General features: G+C 33.8%; 3 protein-coding genes across 8 annotated transcripts; 1 reads left to right on the top strand and 2 right to left on the bottom strand.

Moving 5' to 3' along the window:
• Nucleotides 1–68: 68 nt before the first annotated feature.
• Nucleotides 69–4,167, bottom strand: LOC118052711 (UDP-URONIC ACID TRANSPORTER 1). The gene is made up of 4 exons (XM_035063729.2): nt 2,690–4,167; nt 1,875–1,978; nt 972–1,200; nt 69–417 (listed from the first exon to the last, which is right to left on the bottom strand). The coding sequence occupies exons 1-4, from the start codon at nt 3,134–3,136 to the stop codon at nt 271–273; spliced, it is 927 nt and encodes a 308-aa protein (XP_034919620.1). The 5' UTR covers nt 3,137–4,167; the 3' UTR covers nt 69–270.
• Nucleotides 4,168–6,644: 2,477 nt separating this feature from the next.
• LOC118052675 (uncharacterized) lies at nt 6,645–12,938 on the top strand. 6 transcript variants are annotated; one of them, XM_035063709.2, is made up of 10 exons: nt 6,797–7,506; nt 7,603–7,662; nt 7,773–8,107; nt 8,692–8,895; nt 9,457–9,678; nt 10,783–10,989; nt 11,266–11,478; nt 11,647–12,366; nt 12,510–12,613; nt 12,742–12,938. In XM_035063709.2, the coding sequence occupies exons 1-9, from the start codon at nt 7,470–7,472 to the stop codon at nt 12,570–12,572; spliced, it is 2,061 nt and encodes a 686-aa protein (XP_034919600.1). In that variant the 5' UTR covers nt 6,797–7,469; the 3' UTR covers nt 12,573–12,613; nt 12,742–12,938. The 6 variants fall into 6 exon arrangements, with proteins under 6 accessions (XP_034919581.1, XP_034919600.1, XP_034919608.1 ...); XM_035063690.2 differs by adding an exon at nt 6,645–6,781 and having other exon boundaries at nt 7,448–7,506; nt 11,647–12,938; XM_035063717.2 differs by lacking the exon at nt 12,510–12,613.
• A 1,961-nt stretch (nt 12,939–14,899) lies between these two features.
• On the bottom strand, nt 14,900–19,069 carry LOC118052664 (glycerol-3-phosphate dehydrogenase [NAD(+)] GPDHC1, cytosolic). Its single transcript, XM_035063671.2, has 5 exons — nt 17,646–19,069; nt 16,805–17,026; nt 16,189–16,436; nt 15,658–15,797; nt 14,900–15,319 (listed from the first exon to the last, which is right to left on the bottom strand). The coding sequence occupies exons 1-5, from the start codon at nt 18,298–18,300 to the stop codon at nt 15,175–15,177; spliced, it is 1,410 nt and encodes a 469-aa protein (XP_034919562.1). The 5' UTR covers nt 18,301–19,069; the 3' UTR covers nt 14,900–15,174.
• Nucleotides 19,070–19,247: the final 178 nt, after the last annotated feature.

Here is a 19,247-nt window from a genome sequence, read left to right on the forward strand (position 1 = left end):
AATTGTCACTTAAAAGAACAAAAAGATGAGGTTCCATGCATCACAGATTCAACCTGTAATGTGAAAAAACTAGGTAATGTGAAAGGAACCACTGAATTTCTTACCCTCAATATTGAGAACATAATCGAATATAATGGTGATTATGCTTTGTACACATCATAAATACAGTACAGTTGTGCATCACTCTATGAATAAAATCATCTTAGCCCGTACAACTTAACTAATTCCTCTGTGAAAGGAAAATAATAATCTGTAACTCAGGTAGATAATTCATCTAAATCTTCTCTTTGCTTCTCCATAAGCAACTACCCCGAGAACAGTCATTGAGTACCCTGCGATGCCCACAAATGTTACAGGATTCCTGAAGATGAAGATCGAGATAACAACAGCCACAGCACCTTTCGCATTGCCTAACACCTGATTGTTACATTCAAATGGAAAAAAACAAAAGGGTTCAGAAGAATTTCAAACTGACCAGTATTTCATTTATTTTGAGCGGTTGATTTCTAGAAATTTGCCAATCAAGGATGGGTTCCTAACATTAGAGCAAATATTATGAAAGCATGACCTTCTGTTTCAACCATAGAAGGTGATAAGGATTTTAGTAGTACTGTTAGTAAAAAGAAGCCCTGGCAAGAACCAAATGAAACTGCAGGGGGGTAATCTCAACATGCAGAGAGATGGCCATTTCAATTTCTCTTGGTGTATTAAATCATATAGCGGTGTAAATAATCTATGAAACAAACAAATATTTCATTTTGACAAGTTTGCATGATTTAACTATTGAAGACGACAAGTAGACGACAAGTAGAGTGGGTGATAAATTTACTAGTGATTGGCAAAGAGTAGATATCGATAACATTGCTGAAAACAATTCACGATCAGTAATTGCAGCAATGAGCAATAAACCCTGAAATTCATGTCAATAATTAACAAAAAGGAACATATTAAGATGCCAACCAATTCCAAACCTGAAGTGTCAGTGCACTCGTATGCTTGGTTACCAAGAAGTTTGTCAAGTTAGCTGAGTAGGCCATTGTAGAATTAAGAAGTAGTAGCAGCCACATATACTTATGTTTCCTTCCAAGTTCTAAAGTGACGTCTAATACATTCGGCTCCATTATAAGGGCTGCAGGTGATAATACCAAAACAGCAATCGGGGACATGAACAGCAGCAAATTCATCGAGTTCAACTTTTCTCTGCAAGACAAAAGAGTTGGACAATCAGGTCGCCATATGTACATGAGTGTTACCAACACTCACCCAAATTGGAAAATAGAGGAAAAGTGGCTTCAAGATCAACCAACAACAAAACAATCAAAAACTCTTCTTTTTTTCTAATGAGGAAATGCAAGGAATAAGGTAGAGGTACTGGAAAAAAAAAAAGCGCTGATTAATAAGAGGAGAAGTTTACCGTTTTGTTTTCATCCACCCCAAAAATGAAAATCTAGTTCTAACACACACACACACAAACAATATATATATATATATATATATATATATATATATAAACAAAACAAAACTAATCATCCACCTCCCAAAAATAAAAATCCAGTACTAACACACATGCACAAAGAAAGATGGTGAATGCAAGAATTATGCTGTTTGAACAAGTACGTTTATGAAAAAATAAAAAAGAGTAAAAGGACGCACATGCATTATTTTGAACTAGAATAATATAAGACAGAGAGAAGAGCAGTTCTTTCTTTAACGATCCAAATGGAAGATGCAAAATTTGAATAAATACTTGATGAATAGCTCTGTTAATCAATTGCATGCATATAAACTAAAACATGGAAAAACTCTCCTTGATTCTTAAAACAAAACAAAATAAAAGCCATCCTTCGAGCATGACCACAAACTGAAGCATTTACCCTTCAGAAGAGAGCAGGATGCCCTGGAGAACAGACTTAAAGGCCCTTGCAGCAGTAGCACTTATGCACATAATAAAGCCAAATAAGTGAAAACCTGGCTCACCCTGTCATCGACAAAAAATTTCAAAGCTAAGACCTTCATTGAAATTAGGAGCTAATAGCAGAAATCAATGTCGGATGCCATCTAGTAAATGAAAATTAAATTAAAAAATAGAGCCGAATGAGAAGTTGCAACTAAATGACAAAATACAAACAAGAAATCGAATCCTTGACAAATCACAGCAAGTAGGCAACCACCAATCCACAGTATTTTATATGCTAATGAGTAGACTAGCTAGAACATAAAACTATCAGCAACTGAATCTCCTACTGCTTCAGCAGATACTGGGTTACTCTCGAAGTGATTCATGTGAAAATCACTATACAATGAAATGAGAATCAGCATTCTTGCTGTTACAAACTTACAGTCCAGAAAGTGATTACACTTTTAAGAAATGCACATTCCCCGTATGACCCACCATTTTCTAACCCGACAAACAAAGAAAATAAAAAGATCAGCTTATCATATGTGACATCTGAGATCAGAACATATACATAGCACAATAGCATGCATAAATTACCACACATAAACACAAGTAAACAAGATCCTGGATCTGCATTACCATTGTGAATTGGCATGGCTGGCAATACAAGAATCAATCTCGAAAAACTCAAAATCAAAAACACCAAAAAGTCTCAGATCAACCTTGTAAACAAAAACAAATGTCCACAATTCTATAACCAATTGAAGATCCATAGAAGAGAAAAGAACTTACCCCACTAGCAAAAATAACACCAACAACAACAGGAACAAGAGCTGCATAAGTAACCCAAGCTTCCCTCTTGAAAGTCATCAAGTAAGCAAAAACAGCAGTGAAAAAAGGTGTAGTAGCTCCAACAGCCTGATTAAAAGATACAGGCAAATACCTCAAAGAAATATTGCCACCAACAACAGACCCACAAAAAACAACACTCAAAGTTGCAATCTTTAACAACTGGGGTCTTGATTTAACAACTTGCAAAGGCACAATCTTCAAGAAAACAATTGATAAGTAACTAAGTATAGCACAAGCTGACATGTGGCACATTGTGAGAAAGATTGGGAATCTAAAGCCATAGTTTGATAACAAGAACTTGTTTAGAAGCAAAACACCAATGTTTGATGAGTACCAGAGGGCTATAAGACTAGCTATGAAAAGGGCTTCTTTTTTAGATGATGGCATTGTTGGATTTCGCTTGGTTTTGTAAAAGATGATCTGTGTATCTCATTTGAGCTTCATCAATGGCAGTTTTCAGTGTTTTTTTTTATGAGGTGGTGCTTTGTAGTTTTGTTCTGAGGGATGAGAATGCGAGACGTGGGGGGTCAGAGCGTGTGTGTCGACTGCAAAATACCAAGGGACAGTTGGTGTGATGGAATCTGCAAGGGACAGACTTTAGAAACAGAATCTTCTTACACATACTTCCATCTTCTGTGTCAAGTTTCAACTACCTTTGGCTAGAATTTGTTTAATCATTGCCGGTAAAAATTATTCTATTATTGAATCCTTGAGTTTTTACCACAAGTTTAAGTTGATGGCAGCTTTATTTTCTATAACCTTTGATGAAGTTATTTTAGAGGGTTAATTACACTTTATACGAAGTTCAAACGCTTATAGCATTTTAATTTTTCTAAAAAAAAAATCAGATTATTTAGGAAGATGAGAGTGGTTTGGCCCTAAAATTTGATCGAATTCTCGACAAAATAACTGCAAAACAATTAAAAACTGATACAGCAAGGGGATAGAGCAGCTGCGAGTAGCGAAGGGTCTAAAGATTTTTTGCTTGAAAGTAAAGGATGATGGAGATTCCAAGAGCCAAAGACACTGCTAACGATGATGACCCACGTCAAAGCATTGCTTATGGTATGCAAGAACAGGTGAAAGATGAAGCGGGTTTTGACCAGTGAAGGAGTTTGTGAAGTGACATCTTTTCCATAACAAAACCCAGTCTGGTTTCTATTTGGAAGATGAGAAAATCAGATTTTCCTCTCATGGCTAGAAAAAGAAACCAAGGATCAAAGCCTTACTAATAATTAGAGAGGTGGGGTTTTCTTATGCCCATGAATTGTAGGGTTTTTTCGATCCACGAGTTCTTGTTTTGACGGGCATGAGATCCAAACACAAATAAGATCGATGTTTGAGCCTGTAGGTGTTTTCACCCACGGATTTGCAGTGCTCTTTCCTCCTCCGTTGTGTTGTCAGGGAACCTTTTGCCTATACAGTAATGTGACCAGTGTTAAACCCTGTTTGGAAACATTGGCTAATTATGTTTTTAAAAATTTTAATTTAAAAAAAATTAATTTTTTTATATATTTTAAATGTGATAATTTTAAAAATAATTTTTTAAAAATAAAAAAAATATTATTTTAATTTTTCAAGTTTATAAATGAAAGGATAGAAAATGGTGTCATTTTTAATGCTAATTAAAGAATTGTTTTAATACAAGACATCTTGATTTTTCAATTAAATTAAGAAGTAAGAGGGGATTAATTTTTCAATTTTTATATTTGTTTTTGGATTTAAATGCACTATGAACAAAACTTAACATTATATTTTAATTTTGACATAATTTTTAAATAATATAATAGGTTTTTGTGAGAAAGTTAACATTTTTATATGCCTAATATGAAATAGAAAAGCTCTGAATACTCAATTAGCATAGAATTTATGTCTCTGAACTTTGAAGATTTTTTAATATAATTTAATCGTATGTATCAACATTCTTGTCTTTAATCATATATAAAATACTAAAACTTTGTTTTCATTTTAATTTTTATTTTAAGACCATAATCAATTTTTCAAATGTTTATTTTCTTATAATTAAATAAAAAATAATTTTATAAAAAATAAAATTATTAAATTTAATAAAATCTATAACTTGAGTGATAAATTTGACGAAATAAATCAGGTTAACCTAAGTATATCTAATATATTTATGTTTAATTGATTGAAAAAAAATTGCTATCTTAACTTTTTTATAAAACTAAATTATATTTTTATTAATTGTTAAAATTAAATTATATTAAAATAATTTTTATACAATTTAATTTAAAATTAAGTGATTTAAAGGTTTAACCTCGAGACAAAATTTAACAACATTAATAATAATAATAATAATTTGTACTTGGAGTAGATATTTTTCTTAAAAGTATCTTAAAAAAAATTAATCCGTATTAATTTCTTGTAGAGCTGTAACTCCTTTCAATTATCGGGGGCCCTAATGTACGGTTAACGTGCAGTGAGTCAAAATGGAAAAGAGATCATCTTTTGAAAGGCCCCACCACGTGCGAACAACTTTGCATTTTATTCCTGTAGTGTATTCATCGTATTGAATATTGACCCTCTATATATATATATATATATATATATATATATATATATATATATATATATATATATATATATATATGTGGTTTAGTTGTTTTTGAAGTATTTTTCATGTGGAGATGTATTAAAAAAATATATTTTTTTATTTTTTTAAATTTATTTTTGAGATTAATATATCAAAATGATCTAAAATATATAAAACATAAATTTTTATTAAAAAAATAATTTTTTTAAAATAAAATTTGAACCACATTCCTAACGTTCTCGGATCATAGAATTAATTTTCGTACTATAGAAACATGGATGAAACTCAATTATGGTAATGCAAGTTGTTTTTTACTCAGACCCATCCAATCATTAACATTTTTTTTAATAATTAGATCATATTTTTAGACCAGTCTTCATACATCTAAATCAAACAAATTTTAAAATACTTGTAAAAAAAATAAGTTATTTATACCAAAATTAAAGAGCCCAAAGAATTATTTTTATTAGATTGTGTTTGATATTATTGTAACAGTTATTTTTCAAAATACTTTTTAATTGAAAATATATTTAAATAATATATTTTTTATGTTTTAAAATTTATTTTTAACATTAATATATTAATACGATAAAAAAACATAAAAAATTAGTTTAAAAAAAATTTAATTTTTAAAACAAATGCCGCGTGACCGCATAAACTTACTTGAGTTCTAAACTTTAAAGAATGATCAAATAATTGATTTTAAAAATTAATCACTAAATTATATGACACAACACACCGAACAATATGACCAAATCCAACTTAGACAACAAATTTAATATTTAAGGTATGCTTGTTTTATATAAAATACTTGAAAAATGAAAAATGATGTATATGTAAAATCTGTTTTTGATAAAATAATTTTTATGTGAAATATTTTTCAATTGTGATCAAGTTTTTTTATAAACAAAGCTGAAATTATAGATTATATTAATAAAATAATAACTGTGATCGTTAAGATAATAAAACTATAATGATAAAAAAAATGATAGATTGATGATGAGATAGATAATAATAATGAAATTTTACTTACTAAAATTTTACATGGAATTTAACAAACTAGAAATATCCATAGTTTTCGAATTACATTTTAAGTTTCAAATCAATGGCACAAAAAATAGGAAGGAAGGGGGCATATTGTAACAAAATCAAAGTTACAGGACTTTATTTCATATATGTAGTGGGTCCCACGTGCAAAGAAAAAACAACGGACACAGATTCTCCCGTCTCTTTCTCCGACAGTGCAAGTACAATATATTTCCCATTCTACCCTTTCAAGATATGATATTTGCCATTTGACCTTTTTGTCTCTCTCCCTCCCTCTTGTCCCTTTCATGGGCACGCTTTTCTTTATGCTTTTTCTCTCTCACTCACTGGTTACTCACTCACTAATCTCGAGATCTTGAAACCTAAAAAAATATTAGAATTTTTAGCGTTAATCATTCTCGCGCGTTCAGCAGCAACAGTACAAGCTACAGGTTTTTTTAAAAAAAAAAATTATTTCAGTTCCTCTGTCATTTTCTTCCTCCTGTTTGGTTTCCAAGAAAATAAAAAGCCACGAAGTCTCCACTTTCTCGTGATTTCCTTCACATTTTCCAAATGGTTTTTCATTTTAAAGTGCAATGCTGGAGTTTTTTTTCTCGAAATTATAATTTTGTTTTTTTACTACGTCATTTTTAGTCTTCGTTGTATTAGTGGCTTTTTATTAGAGTTCAAAGCATTTAAGTAATGTATTAATGGATATAGGCGTAGGTAGTTTGTGCGGTTAATTATTAACAGCGTCCAGTGTATAAGCCATTTTCAAGTTTTATTTGTTTTTATAATTTTTTCCATTCTTGAGCTGGTTTATGACTTTGGTAAATATATATGCTAATTTTTTTTCCTTAAAACAACTTTTTGGGCTTTAATTTGCTGTCAAATGATTAGAGTGTGGATTATTCTTAATTTTTTTTGTTTATCTTTCCTTTTTCGGGTCCCAGATATTTAATCACTTCGATTATGTAACTTGTTTGTTTTTTTTCATTAATTTTTAACCCATTTAGAATCTTGATTTATTATATAATAATGGGTTTTCTTTAAACCTGCTTTTGTTACTTTCTTGGTGAATTTTTTAGTGAATGGTGATTTATTTATTTGAATTTCAGGGTAACCCCACGTTGAAACTTCATGGATTGGGATCTTTGGGGTCCACCAAATGATATAGGTATTGTAGTTATGTTTATTTTTTGGACAAACAATATTCCTTCTTGATTTCTAATGTTAATTTTGATGATGGTTTTCTAATGGTTTTCCTCTTCAGTGGCAGAAGAAAGCGGTTTTGATAATTCCCAGTGTGACTTTTACTTTGGTTATGGGTTTGGTACATACATGCTTTTTCCTAAATGACAACTCCTTTCTGACATTTTGATTGTTTGTGTGGATATATGTGCATGCAATAGTTCTTACTTTATTCGTTCAAAAATTTCGTAGATGTGATAGAAGAAGAAGCTCTGAACGAGAAATCTTGTGTGCAAGTGCTGAGGATTTTGATAAAGAAGGCAGATACAGAAATTCTTGAATTTGAACAAGATTTGTTATCCTTGCAGACTGAACTAGCTTGGGTTGAAAATGAAGATTGGCCTGATATATGTTGTAATGCTTTGAGAGAAAAGATTGATTTCCTTGATATTTCAATAAAAAATCTGACGAGTAAAGACAAGAATGAAATCGAGGTTCGTTTACTTATGTATACACAACCTGTTGAGACACTGGACGAAATTTTGAAGGTGCTTTTCAGAAATTACGTCTGCAAAAAGGATAAGCAGGTCTGATTCTTGAAATTTCTCAGCAGATATTTTGCCAATTTTCTGTTTTGAACTTGCAAATCATTATATAGGGGAATGGTTTAAAACCTCACATTAGTCTGAACACACAATTCCAACGTTCCAGTGAGTCTTAAATGAACATGCCCTATGAGTTGGTTCTTCAGCACTCGGCAATTTCTGCTTCAAATTACCATTCATTTGATTAGGTAGCATGTCCCCGCTATACTGACATACTCAGCTATTTTTTGTAGACTTTCACTGGTTTTGGTTTGTTGTGTGGATAGATTACTGATTCTTCACTGCTTGGAGGTCCCAAGGTTAAATGATATGCAATATTTTTTCCATCCTCTGGTCACTTGGGGGAGTAGGATGTTTTAGTAGTTTGTCAAATCAGATCCCTTAGTTTGTAAGACCCCGGTGTTTGCATCAATTAAGAGAAGTTAATGTCTCTGATTTTTATAAATTCAAATCTCAAATGATCGTATGTTTTACCATAATCCTTTACAACTTTGTCTTTTCTTTCATCTAATTTTATTCCTGTGACCTGGTATGTGACAATTATTCTTCCATCTCCTATTGAACAGCATAAGAATGCCATTGTCTTGGGTTCAAGCTCAGATGCTCCACAACATGCAACCAATGGTTTGGACAAGGAGAAAAGGTTGAGCAACTGCAATTTGGAAACAGTTACGAGTGAGAAAACCAAGGACTGCAGCTCCATTCCAACAGATCATTGTGCAATTTTGAATCTTCAAGGGAAGAAAACTGGCAATTCGATGGTCGTGAAGGTCCAGAAGCTTTAAACCCGCATGCTTTAGTTATGCGCATGATTGTTCTGCAAATTTGATGGAAATATGTGAAAACCCGTGGTTTCCGGTTCAAATCAAGGTCCTTTATTCAAAGAAAGGGGTATAAAATGGTTGCCTTGATGCACTACAACCATGAGTTTTCTTTAACTCCATTAAATTTCTGTGACCTGTCCTCTCTGCTGATGCATGTGCGTTGTTATAACTGTTTTTATTAAGTAGCATCTCTCTCTGTTGTGGCAGTTCTGCTTCTGGACAGTTTAAGTTTGTTCTGGACCTGAATTTCTACCCCCCTCCCCCTCCTTTCACACCCCTATACAACACACGTTCCCTTGTGGCCACATGTACATATGCATGGCACTTGGAATATATTTTGCTCTGTAGAAACTAGAGTTTGAAAGGAAATTAAACTGCAAAGTTCAGTCAACATAACATTGTTTTTCCAGTGTAAATGATTAATAAGTAATGAACTACTGTTTCTTTTTTTTTCTCCACTTACTGATTTGCTTTCTTTTCCTGCCATATTATTTTAACAATGAACAGCTTGCAAGCTCTAATATCAAAGTCTCCGCCCCACAGTCTTCAGAAGTGGCACCTGATTCCTCTGATAAGAAGAAATCATTGAGCTTGTGTATTCAAAGAAGTACTGGGAAAGGGGATGCCAGAGAGCATGGCTCAACTCCAGAAGATGAGAAACTGATCCAAAGTTTGTCTTCAAAATCTGCATCTAAGGGAAGACATAGTCTAAAACCGGTCAATGATGAGGTTGTTTTCTGTAAGCTGTTCTTTTATATATTGTGTGATTTGAGTGAAGCTCGATTAGGACAAATTAATTCCATAACACTTTCCTACAAGGAAATAGTAACTACTTTTACAAGAGAAAGTCTATGGGATTAACTTCTTTGAGTACAATGGTAGAATTTATTATTGCTATAACTTATAAACAGTAATTGCAATGAAATTTTAGCTTATGCATGCATAATAGATTTGCGGATCAGAGGTGGAGACCTGCGATGAGCAGGTCTGACACCTATCAATATGATGCCATCTGAAGAAAAATTTATTACAAATTTACTCCTTAGCTTTCTTTTATTTTTACTATTGAGGAACTGAACATGGTTGTTTATTGGAATTGAAATAATCAAAAGAGTTTGTTTCTCCATGTCTAGGAGGGTTATCAATGACATAAAGATAACAACATAGTAAGTATATTGAGAGTTTAGCCTCTATTAAATTACCCTAACTTTGGAGCACATGTTACTTGGATAGGAGCTGGTACCTGTGCAAGAACTGTTATATATCAGAAGACAATATAGAGATGCTTTTTTATTACTATTAAGCAATTATACAAAATATTCTTATTGCTAGCACGTAAATAGATGTAACTTGCAGAACTAATTCAAGGAATGGCTTTTTCAGAGTTTCAGTTTGGATTTGTAATAAGTATGATTTCGAGTTGCTTTAGCAACTGGTAGATTGTAACATATTCAGTGCCGTGGTATAACCTAGAAACTTGTCTAAATGGAAATTAACACCATTTGGAAATGACAACTGAAACCAGACATGAAGAGGGATTTTTGCCTGCAAGAGATTAGTTGTTGTCTGGTTTCATAATTTACTCTAAAATGATACCAAAAATAGTTATTTGCTGCTTCAAACTCTCATGACCCTCTTGTTCATTTCATTCATTATTCTTGCGTGAACCTTCATACCAACTTGCAGTTGTTTCTGTATATCTCCTCTGCCAAAATACCAAGAGTGGAACTTATCTAGATGCACATAATATTCATAGCTGACTATGTCAATTCCTGTTAAATATTATATAAATGCTAATCTACATGTGTACTCTGTTTCTTTGATACTGAACAGCCTACAGAAAATAGTGCAAGTAATTCCACTATATATGCTTTGGAAAATGCAGTCACCCCCTCCTATAAGGAAAAACTGGGTGATTCAGATTCAATTGCAACTGACGAAGTTGAAGAACAGAGTTCTTTATCTACAGCTGATGTTGCAACCTCAGTTGCTTCTTCAAAGCCTGTGGTGAAGAAAACAGATCTCAGGAAAATAGTCAAGGTACCAGTATCTTGCACTTCCACCTTAGTTTTGGGCCATTATTTAGATTTTGTCATAGACTTAAACAACACTACCGTGCTATGATTGGCTAATAGCTCAAGCAAACTGAGCTATTTCTGTAGGTCATCTTATTTACATGCAACTATAAATCAGGTTAGAGGCATGCTGGTGGTTGTTTTTTTTGGGTGGGGTTGGCGTGTTATGAGTCCGACTACTTTCCTCTCCGAGTTCTTACAGGGGATTTCTTTTTTTGTTCTTTCCTATTGCAATGTACAGCCTTCAAATATAGCTGCTAAAGATTTTGGCCCAAGTGGTAATAGGAATGCAGCACATCGCTCCAGTGAGATGAAAATGTTGGTGACGCCTGATCTGAAAGTAATTGGAAATGAGGAAGCCATAGGACTCCGATCTAGAGCTAGAGGCAAAAGTAAAACTTCGAGTTCATCTTTAAATCTGGAGGGCAGAAGAAATCGTTCAGGAACAGATGAGGTACAAGGTCTTCCTTTCTCATAGTTTGCATGATATGTTGCCTTTACTTGAAATCTTTGGTCTATACACCGTCCAAATTATTGGACATATTGTATACCGATGTTAGTGTCACATGTTGAGGTCCAACTTCATCCCTGCCTCTTACTCGTACAAATTTCCTTTGAGCAGCCTGCAGGTGCTATTCTAAAAATTGTTCGTGCAGAAGCTCTAAGAAGTCCAGCTGGCCTCCATGGAACCAAACACAATTCTGATTGTGCACTAGGTACTTTTAAACAGGCTAAGGGCAGTAGCTCTGGTATAGAGCAAAACTTGTCTGAGTTTGCTCCAAAATCAGCACTGAAACGAACTGTGAAAGAATTAAAGATTTCTGTAGCTCATGATGTGGTTTCATTGAAGTCATCTCGGAAGACAAATGGGAAAAAGAAAACTCCTTTAATTGTGAAGTTTAGAGAAACTGATCTGACTGACAATGAAAATTGTGCCTTGACTTCACTTCTAGAGATACAAGATCACGGAGGGAGAAATACAGCCAAGCTGCAGCCTGATGAAGAAAAACCTATGCTGGTTGAAGTTCAAATGACAGAAATCTCTGCTGATGAGAAAAGGTCGAACTTGAATTTGTCCTTGATTCCACAAAAAGAAAAGGGAAAGAGGCATATCAAGTCAAATCCACCGATTCTCCATGAGATTGGTTTCTCTGAACTGATACTTAAAAGTTCATCTTCTATCTCTGAAAGCAATAAGAAACGAAAATCTGGAGCTGGCCCACAAAATGCCAGTTTAAACCAGACTTTGAGTAGAAAGATCACAAAAAAAGCAGCAAGGCCTGACAAGGGTGAAGCTAGAGAGCACGGTGCTGCAACTTCAGAGCTTCAGAAGACAAAAAAGGTATGTGTAAATTTTCCATTCCCTTCGGGGACTGAAGATTCAACCGTTCAAATGGATTTATCTAGTTCACTTGGGGACACAATTGACGGTGCAAGCAAGGATGACTTTTCAGTTGATGAGTCTTGCTCAATCTGTGATTCCAGTTCGGAGGTTGTGGCATCATTTTCTTCTGCTATAAGCACCTTGAGGGACTTGCCTTTAGCTGAACTGAGGACCATTGCAGGCCAACTTAAACTAACCAAATTCAGTAAGCTTCGGAAAGCGGTGCTACTTGAACAAATAACAGAGCGTCTTGTTAATTGAAGAGCATCCAAGTCGTACATATCACTATCCGTCGTCTTCTCATTATTTGCTTCCTTGTCCATGTTTTTGTAGGTTTCTCTTTGGACCATGTTTGAATGACTCCTTTGGGAAAAACCACCGCACAACAGGCCAAAGGTATACCAAAATGACCAAGCACATGTCCGCTTGAGATACTGGCGTGTGTTTATATGAAAAAGGAAAAGTGAGGTTTTACAAATGGAATGAAGGCAGGCCGCCCCCTTTTCAGGTCCAGTCTAGGGTTTCATGCAGTGCTTGAGTTTTTATTGTTATATATTCGCAATCTATACGTGAGGGGATGAATAATATGGCTACTGTGAAAACTCATTCTTTTAAATTACAATTGTCAAAATTCCTTTTCTTTTATATTATTTTGACGGAATGATAAATTTTATATATATATATATATATATATAACATTGTTATTTGAATAAAAACTTAAAAGAAATTAAATTAAATGTCTATCTAAACTCAAACAATTTAATTTAAGTAGGAAAGAAGATGCATTTTTAGATAAATTTTCATTTTTGTTATTCATTTATTTCTTTTAATTTGGGTAGAAACATGTTTTTTTTTAAATAAATAAAAAACAATTATTCAAATTAAAACTCATCTCGATCTATAAAGTAAAAATTAAGTTTTTTTTTTTCATGTAATTGAATGAAAAAAAACGTGAAAGAATAATTAATTGGAGAATATAAAATAAGAACTTGATGATAAATATATATATATATATATATATATATGTATGTATTTTATTCTCATTAAATATTTATGCATGTTCTTTTTTAAATCATACACGTTAGTTTTGATCATAAAAAAGTATATTTTTTTGGCATGATTAAATGTTCAAACCACCTTCATCAAACTCTCCTCTTCAAAATGAATTATTTGATATTATGATCGGTATTTTTATTTTTATGGCTGATCATCTCTCTCTTTTCTGACAATTTTATCTTCTCTTTTAATATTCAAGAACTAAAATATGAAAAAAGTGAATAAAACGCAAAAAAAAAAAAAAAAACTACAGGGACTAAATATGAAAAAAACTAAAAAACTCAAGGATGTAAATGTATTTTTTGACGCTCTATGAAAATTGCATTATGGATGTTCAATGCAATCAACGATGCATTACTCTCCTCGTAAACAAAGGATGATATTCAGTAAAACACCACCCTCTTTTAGTGTTATTTTTATTTTATAACTATAATATAATTATAATTATTGTCTACAAAGGATCCATTATTACTTCTTAATTCTATACTTTGAAGCTTGATTTTTATCCTAAAAGGGTGGTCTGTGTTTTTGTTAATCCATGCGCTTTTCACCTTTGATGTGAGCTTTGAGTTGTCCAACGAGATTGAATTTTCCTTTTTCTTTTTGTAATTATTAGATGAAAATCTGCATTTAGGATTTTGGTATTCTTGTTTTGTATTAGATCAATCCTACTTTTAATAACTTTAACTATGATCCTTCCATTGCTCGCCGTTCAAATTGTATATGAATGTAACTCAGGATACACTATTCATCTCTTTTCTTCTTTTATTTTTTTTATCTCATAAAAAAATATAATTATTAAACCCGATCTAATCTAACATGTTAATCTGATAACTTGTCATTATAGAACTTGACTTGGATTGAATTTCATTTTGAATCTGTTTGAAAGCTTGACCTAGTCAAACTTAATTGTGTCAACTCTAAGAATTTATTTTTGTTTTTATCTAAAATGATGTTATAAATTTAATTTGGTAAACCTAAAATCTAAATCTTAGACAAGATTAGATCTCAAACCAAGTTGAATAATGATGTTAAGAAGAAAGAGTTGCTCATCCTAAACTATTGGAGTTGATTGCTCCCAATGACAACTGTCTTCTTGATGATGGACAACTTCTTCCTATTGCTACTTGGTAGATATTTTACTTGGTAGTTCAAAATGCTACTTTGGTAGATATTTTACTTGGTAGATATTTTATTTATTTTTACATTTCAAAAATATTTTTAAAAAAATTTAATTTTTTTTTATTTTTTTTTTCAAATTATTATTTTTTTGGTGTTTTTAAATCATTTTAATGCGCTTATTTCAAAAATAATTTTTAAAAAATAAAAAAAATATTATCGTAATATATTTCTTAATAAAAAATACTTAAAAAAAAAAAAATTATAACCACACTCCCGTGAGGTATTCAAGGATCCCTTTGGATTGCCATAATTAGTTCTTCATGGCTTGAGACTGGCCATGTCTAGTCAAATATGTTGGTGCAATAGCGAACTCCAAACCTTCTGAATACATGGAGGTTATAATTTTAAGCTCATCAAGTGTTCCACAAAAATAAAGCAAGATGATGAAATCAATCAACTAATTAAAGGCTTTGAGCTTTCACAATACTAAGACAATACAGAATACATTATAACAGCAATGTGTTTTTATTCAGAGGGCTCATTCAACAATTTATTTTATATGTTTTATTAATTCCTTCATGATAACTTTTATTGGCAATGCAAAGTAGCCAAAGGTTGGCCAAGAAGAGAAGGCCTGTAGAAAGCATGGCTTTGTGCAATCTCGATGCGTTCCCGGGGATCATTCAGTGTTTCATCCCTTAGTGCTTGGAGGATAGCTTGTGATGATTGCTCCCTGAATATCCACATATCAGACACAAATGGAGGATTAGATTCATTAATGACAAGAACAAACTGTACCCATTTGAACAAAAGATTTAAAAAAAAAAAAAAAAATGTTGCAGAAAAGGTGTTTATCAGCATGGCATGTAGCTCTGGTCTGGGAATGAGATTTTCTACAAATTCCCAGAATATATATCAAATAAGTACAATAAGAAAGCAAGACTCATGCAACTGCCAGCCATGGCTTCAAAAAACAAGCCATCCCTGCAGGCCTCGTAAAATTGAGAGTTTTTTGAAATCTATCTAACTTGTTGTGTTCGATGATAAAGATGCACTGCAGTACGCGATTACCTTATTATCAGTATTTTATACAATGTTTTCAAGATCGGGCAGAGTTCAACAGGTGCAACAGGTTTCTTTTCATTAGGGTGTAACACACTCAAGCTTGACTGACTCAGGAGTTCATAGAATGCTCCAACTGCCGAAACACCCTGCGATGAGAAAAACACAACAGGCTCGGAATTGTTATACCCAGCTAGTTTGGGATTGAGGTAAAGAATACCCCTCAAATTGAGCTTAGGATGTTATATTGGTATGATGATAAATGTTCCATTACTAGCAAATCCATGAGACCAGTACAGCAATCCTGAGGTAGAACGCAGGTTAAACCACAACCTCAAGTGCATAGATTTTTGTCTCTTCTTTTACCCGAAGGTCATTCATAGTTGAAAGAGACATTTAAACTGAGTTTGAGAAAGTGTAACAAACTATCTTCCTTGTGTATCCTATGTACTTCCACAATCTGAACATACAATATCTCTCAGAGTGAATGATTCCATCTCATAAAATTTGAAGATGGTGAGTCGAAATGATATTGAGTACCTGAATCATTCCTTTCCCACTGATGTTATCACCAATATCCCGGCTAATTTCCCCTTTGGCTAACATTTGGCCATACCATGCATTACGACCCTTTAACAAGGTTACATACGTGTCCGCCAGCAAAGGCCCTGCAAGCTTCTCAGGTTCTTCAGCCAATAGATGAGTAATAAATATCATCTCTGATGTACAATGTGCAAAGTAGACTGACTTGCTGGTAGCACTTTCATTAGTAAGGGCTGCTACCATCCCTACGAAAATCAAATTGGAAAATTGAGTTTGCAGATGCAAAGCAAGAGGTTAATGGTACAAGCATTTGTCATTCATTTTGCTTATTGTTTGTACTAATGTGCAGACATACAGCATGGTGTTCAGCACCATTGAACACCATGCTCAGCAACAATTCACAATTTCTGACAATAATTATGATGCTTTCAAGAAGGCATTACACAAATTGCATCATTAACCATGCTTTCATATCCTTGAATCGATAGCTAGAGATCATGACCAGGCAGGAACGAGGTGACCTCTGGAGTCTGGCCATGCATCTATAGGAGATATCGGTTTGTGTAGAAATAGAGTTTAAACATTTTTTAGCAAGAAGAAAGTCAAAACTCACCAGCTCCAATGGCATAGACATTCTTCAGGCCACCCATGACTTCATGAGTGACAAGGTCACTGTTGTCCCATACAGTGAAATGGGGCTGCCTTAGAAATTTAGCAAGAGGCTTTCTCCACTTATCAGCTCCACATATTCGAGCATTAGCATATTCCTTGTTGTATATTTCTGAAGCAATATTTGGTCCACCAAGATAAAGTATATTCTGCATTGGTACTCCAGCTACCAAGCACAAACAACATAAAGATGAGGGCGAATTTTATTCTGAAGTGGAGAAAATACTGACAGAAAAAGATTAGAAAGCAGGGTGGACAGAAGAATACAGAATCACTGAAATTTCATACTTTGAGGACTTCAATTATAAGCATTATCAAATGATAGAAGAATAATCTATCATACAATTGGATGGGAGGGATGCTTGCATTTGAATAGAATCATTCATAACAGCGAGAGCTAGCGGATGGGGACAGTTTGACCATAGCATTGTCATTGTTAACAGCATACAGCAAATGCTAAAGATGTAGATTTCTAAAGTCTTAAACTTGAATGAATCTGCAGTCAGAAGGGTTTTTGAGCATGAGTAGAACGGACACCAACGAAACAAAGAAGCTAGCTGGCATTGTTCACGAGTATGAACAAAGCTGTTGAACTAGCTAATAAAGCTTTTGATCAAACAAGTAAAACCAGACAGGAGCATGGTGTGATCATAAAATTGCAAGAGATAATTAACAAAATGTTGCATTATGATTTATGGATGAGAAGGCAAGAAATTTTTTTCTTTTTAAACATTCTGATTCGACTTCTTCCGTGTGCTTTGAGACTCGGGTAGAAGAGCACTTACTCGCTCTGTTAATCATCTGTGTAGGTGTGATTATATGGGGAACAGGTTCTAATGCAGCTTCTATACCCTTCGCCAAGGAGATGATGATGGGTGTTGTGATTCTCTCCTTCCAATATTGGCTAATTACTTCAAACACCTCGCGTGTCTCTGTGGAAGGCACAGCATTTACCACAATATCAGCATCCCAAACAGCCTCTTGCAAATTAGTGACAACCTTCAAAGGACAAAGTGGTACATCAATCATGTTCAAGCAAAATCCATCCTTCAAAATCTCATCGGCAAATAGAGTCCGATCGCCTAGCCTGGCCTCAACGTACTTCAAATATGCACATCGCCGGATCAACCTCCTCAATACATCCTCCCTCGAATTGATCACTTCAAAGAGATGCTCTGCCGTGACTCTATCAACAGCCCTTCCAGGCCTTCTCCATATCCTGATTTGGACCTTCTCTCGGAACCGACCATAACTATCCTGCAGCAAAGCTGCAAAAACACTCCCCCAAGCACCTGCTCCAACACCAACAATTCTCAGAGGATCACCATCAGTCTTGCCTAGAAGGCTTCGAAGCTCATCAAGCTTCTCTTCTAGGCCATTACAATTTTGAGCAGACCATCCATTACCGTGATGATTCATTGTCTTAATACTTCCAACCATCTTCTTCCAGCTACAATAAATTAACAAGATCAGACTCTGTCCAATAGAAAAGGTATACTCTAATGGGTATCAATATTGAAATTTCATCAACAACACCAAATTCTAAAATCAGCCCAACATTGATCCTGGTATAGATTTTGATCTCACAACGCCAAACTACTCAAATCTTCCCTCGACAAGACCAAGTCCTGATTACCAAGTTGCCACCTTGCATTAAAAATGAAATCTTTATTGGTAGATCTTATTACCTAAACCAAAACTAATTGTTCATTCCTCTACTAAGATTTCCAAACCAACCTATTAAGGAAACCTCTAATAATTTGACACTAAAGTACAAAACAAGAGAAGAGGTGGAAGTAAGAGATACACGAACCCTTCTTTCATCTACTCAATTAGTACATGACAAAACGAGAAAAATCAAACCCTATAGCTTTGTTTTGTCCGTCTGAGTTTGTTCATCTACCCAGCTATAAACTTTCAAAAAACAAATAAATATAAAAAAAAAAGGTCAAAAACACCGACCTTATCCGTTAACAACAACAAAGCATGTTCAGTTCCTACAAGTCATTAAGACCCGCCAAAGTTTCAACTTGCATTGTTTGAAGGGAAATAAATCATGCATGAAAGAATGTGATGTAGATTGAAGTGACATAAAAAGTGCATGGAAGGTGAGACAGGGAAGCAAGAAGCTGGTGAAAGCAGCAGCTTCCAAATTCTTGACAGAGAGGCATGGATGGGTACAGTTGAGTTGAATTGGAAATGGAGACATTGCACCAGCAAGAAAGCATTAAAGATTTTGTACGCTGCCATCTTCCCCAACGGTCATTAATATTGGATTACTGTGGTCTGCCTTCCCTTGCCCCCCATGCGTCCCTAACTTAATTATGAGAAATTTAATTAACCATGTTGAAAATTGGAAAATCAATTTAATCCTATCAATATATTTC

The sequence above is a fragment of the Populus alba genome, chromosome 16, assembly GCF_005239225.2.
Source record: "Populus alba chromosome 16, ASM523922v2, whole genome shotgun sequence".
Classification (NCBI taxonomy): domain Eukaryota; kingdom Viridiplantae; phylum Streptophyta; class Magnoliopsida; order Malpighiales; family Salicaceae; genus Populus; species Populus alba.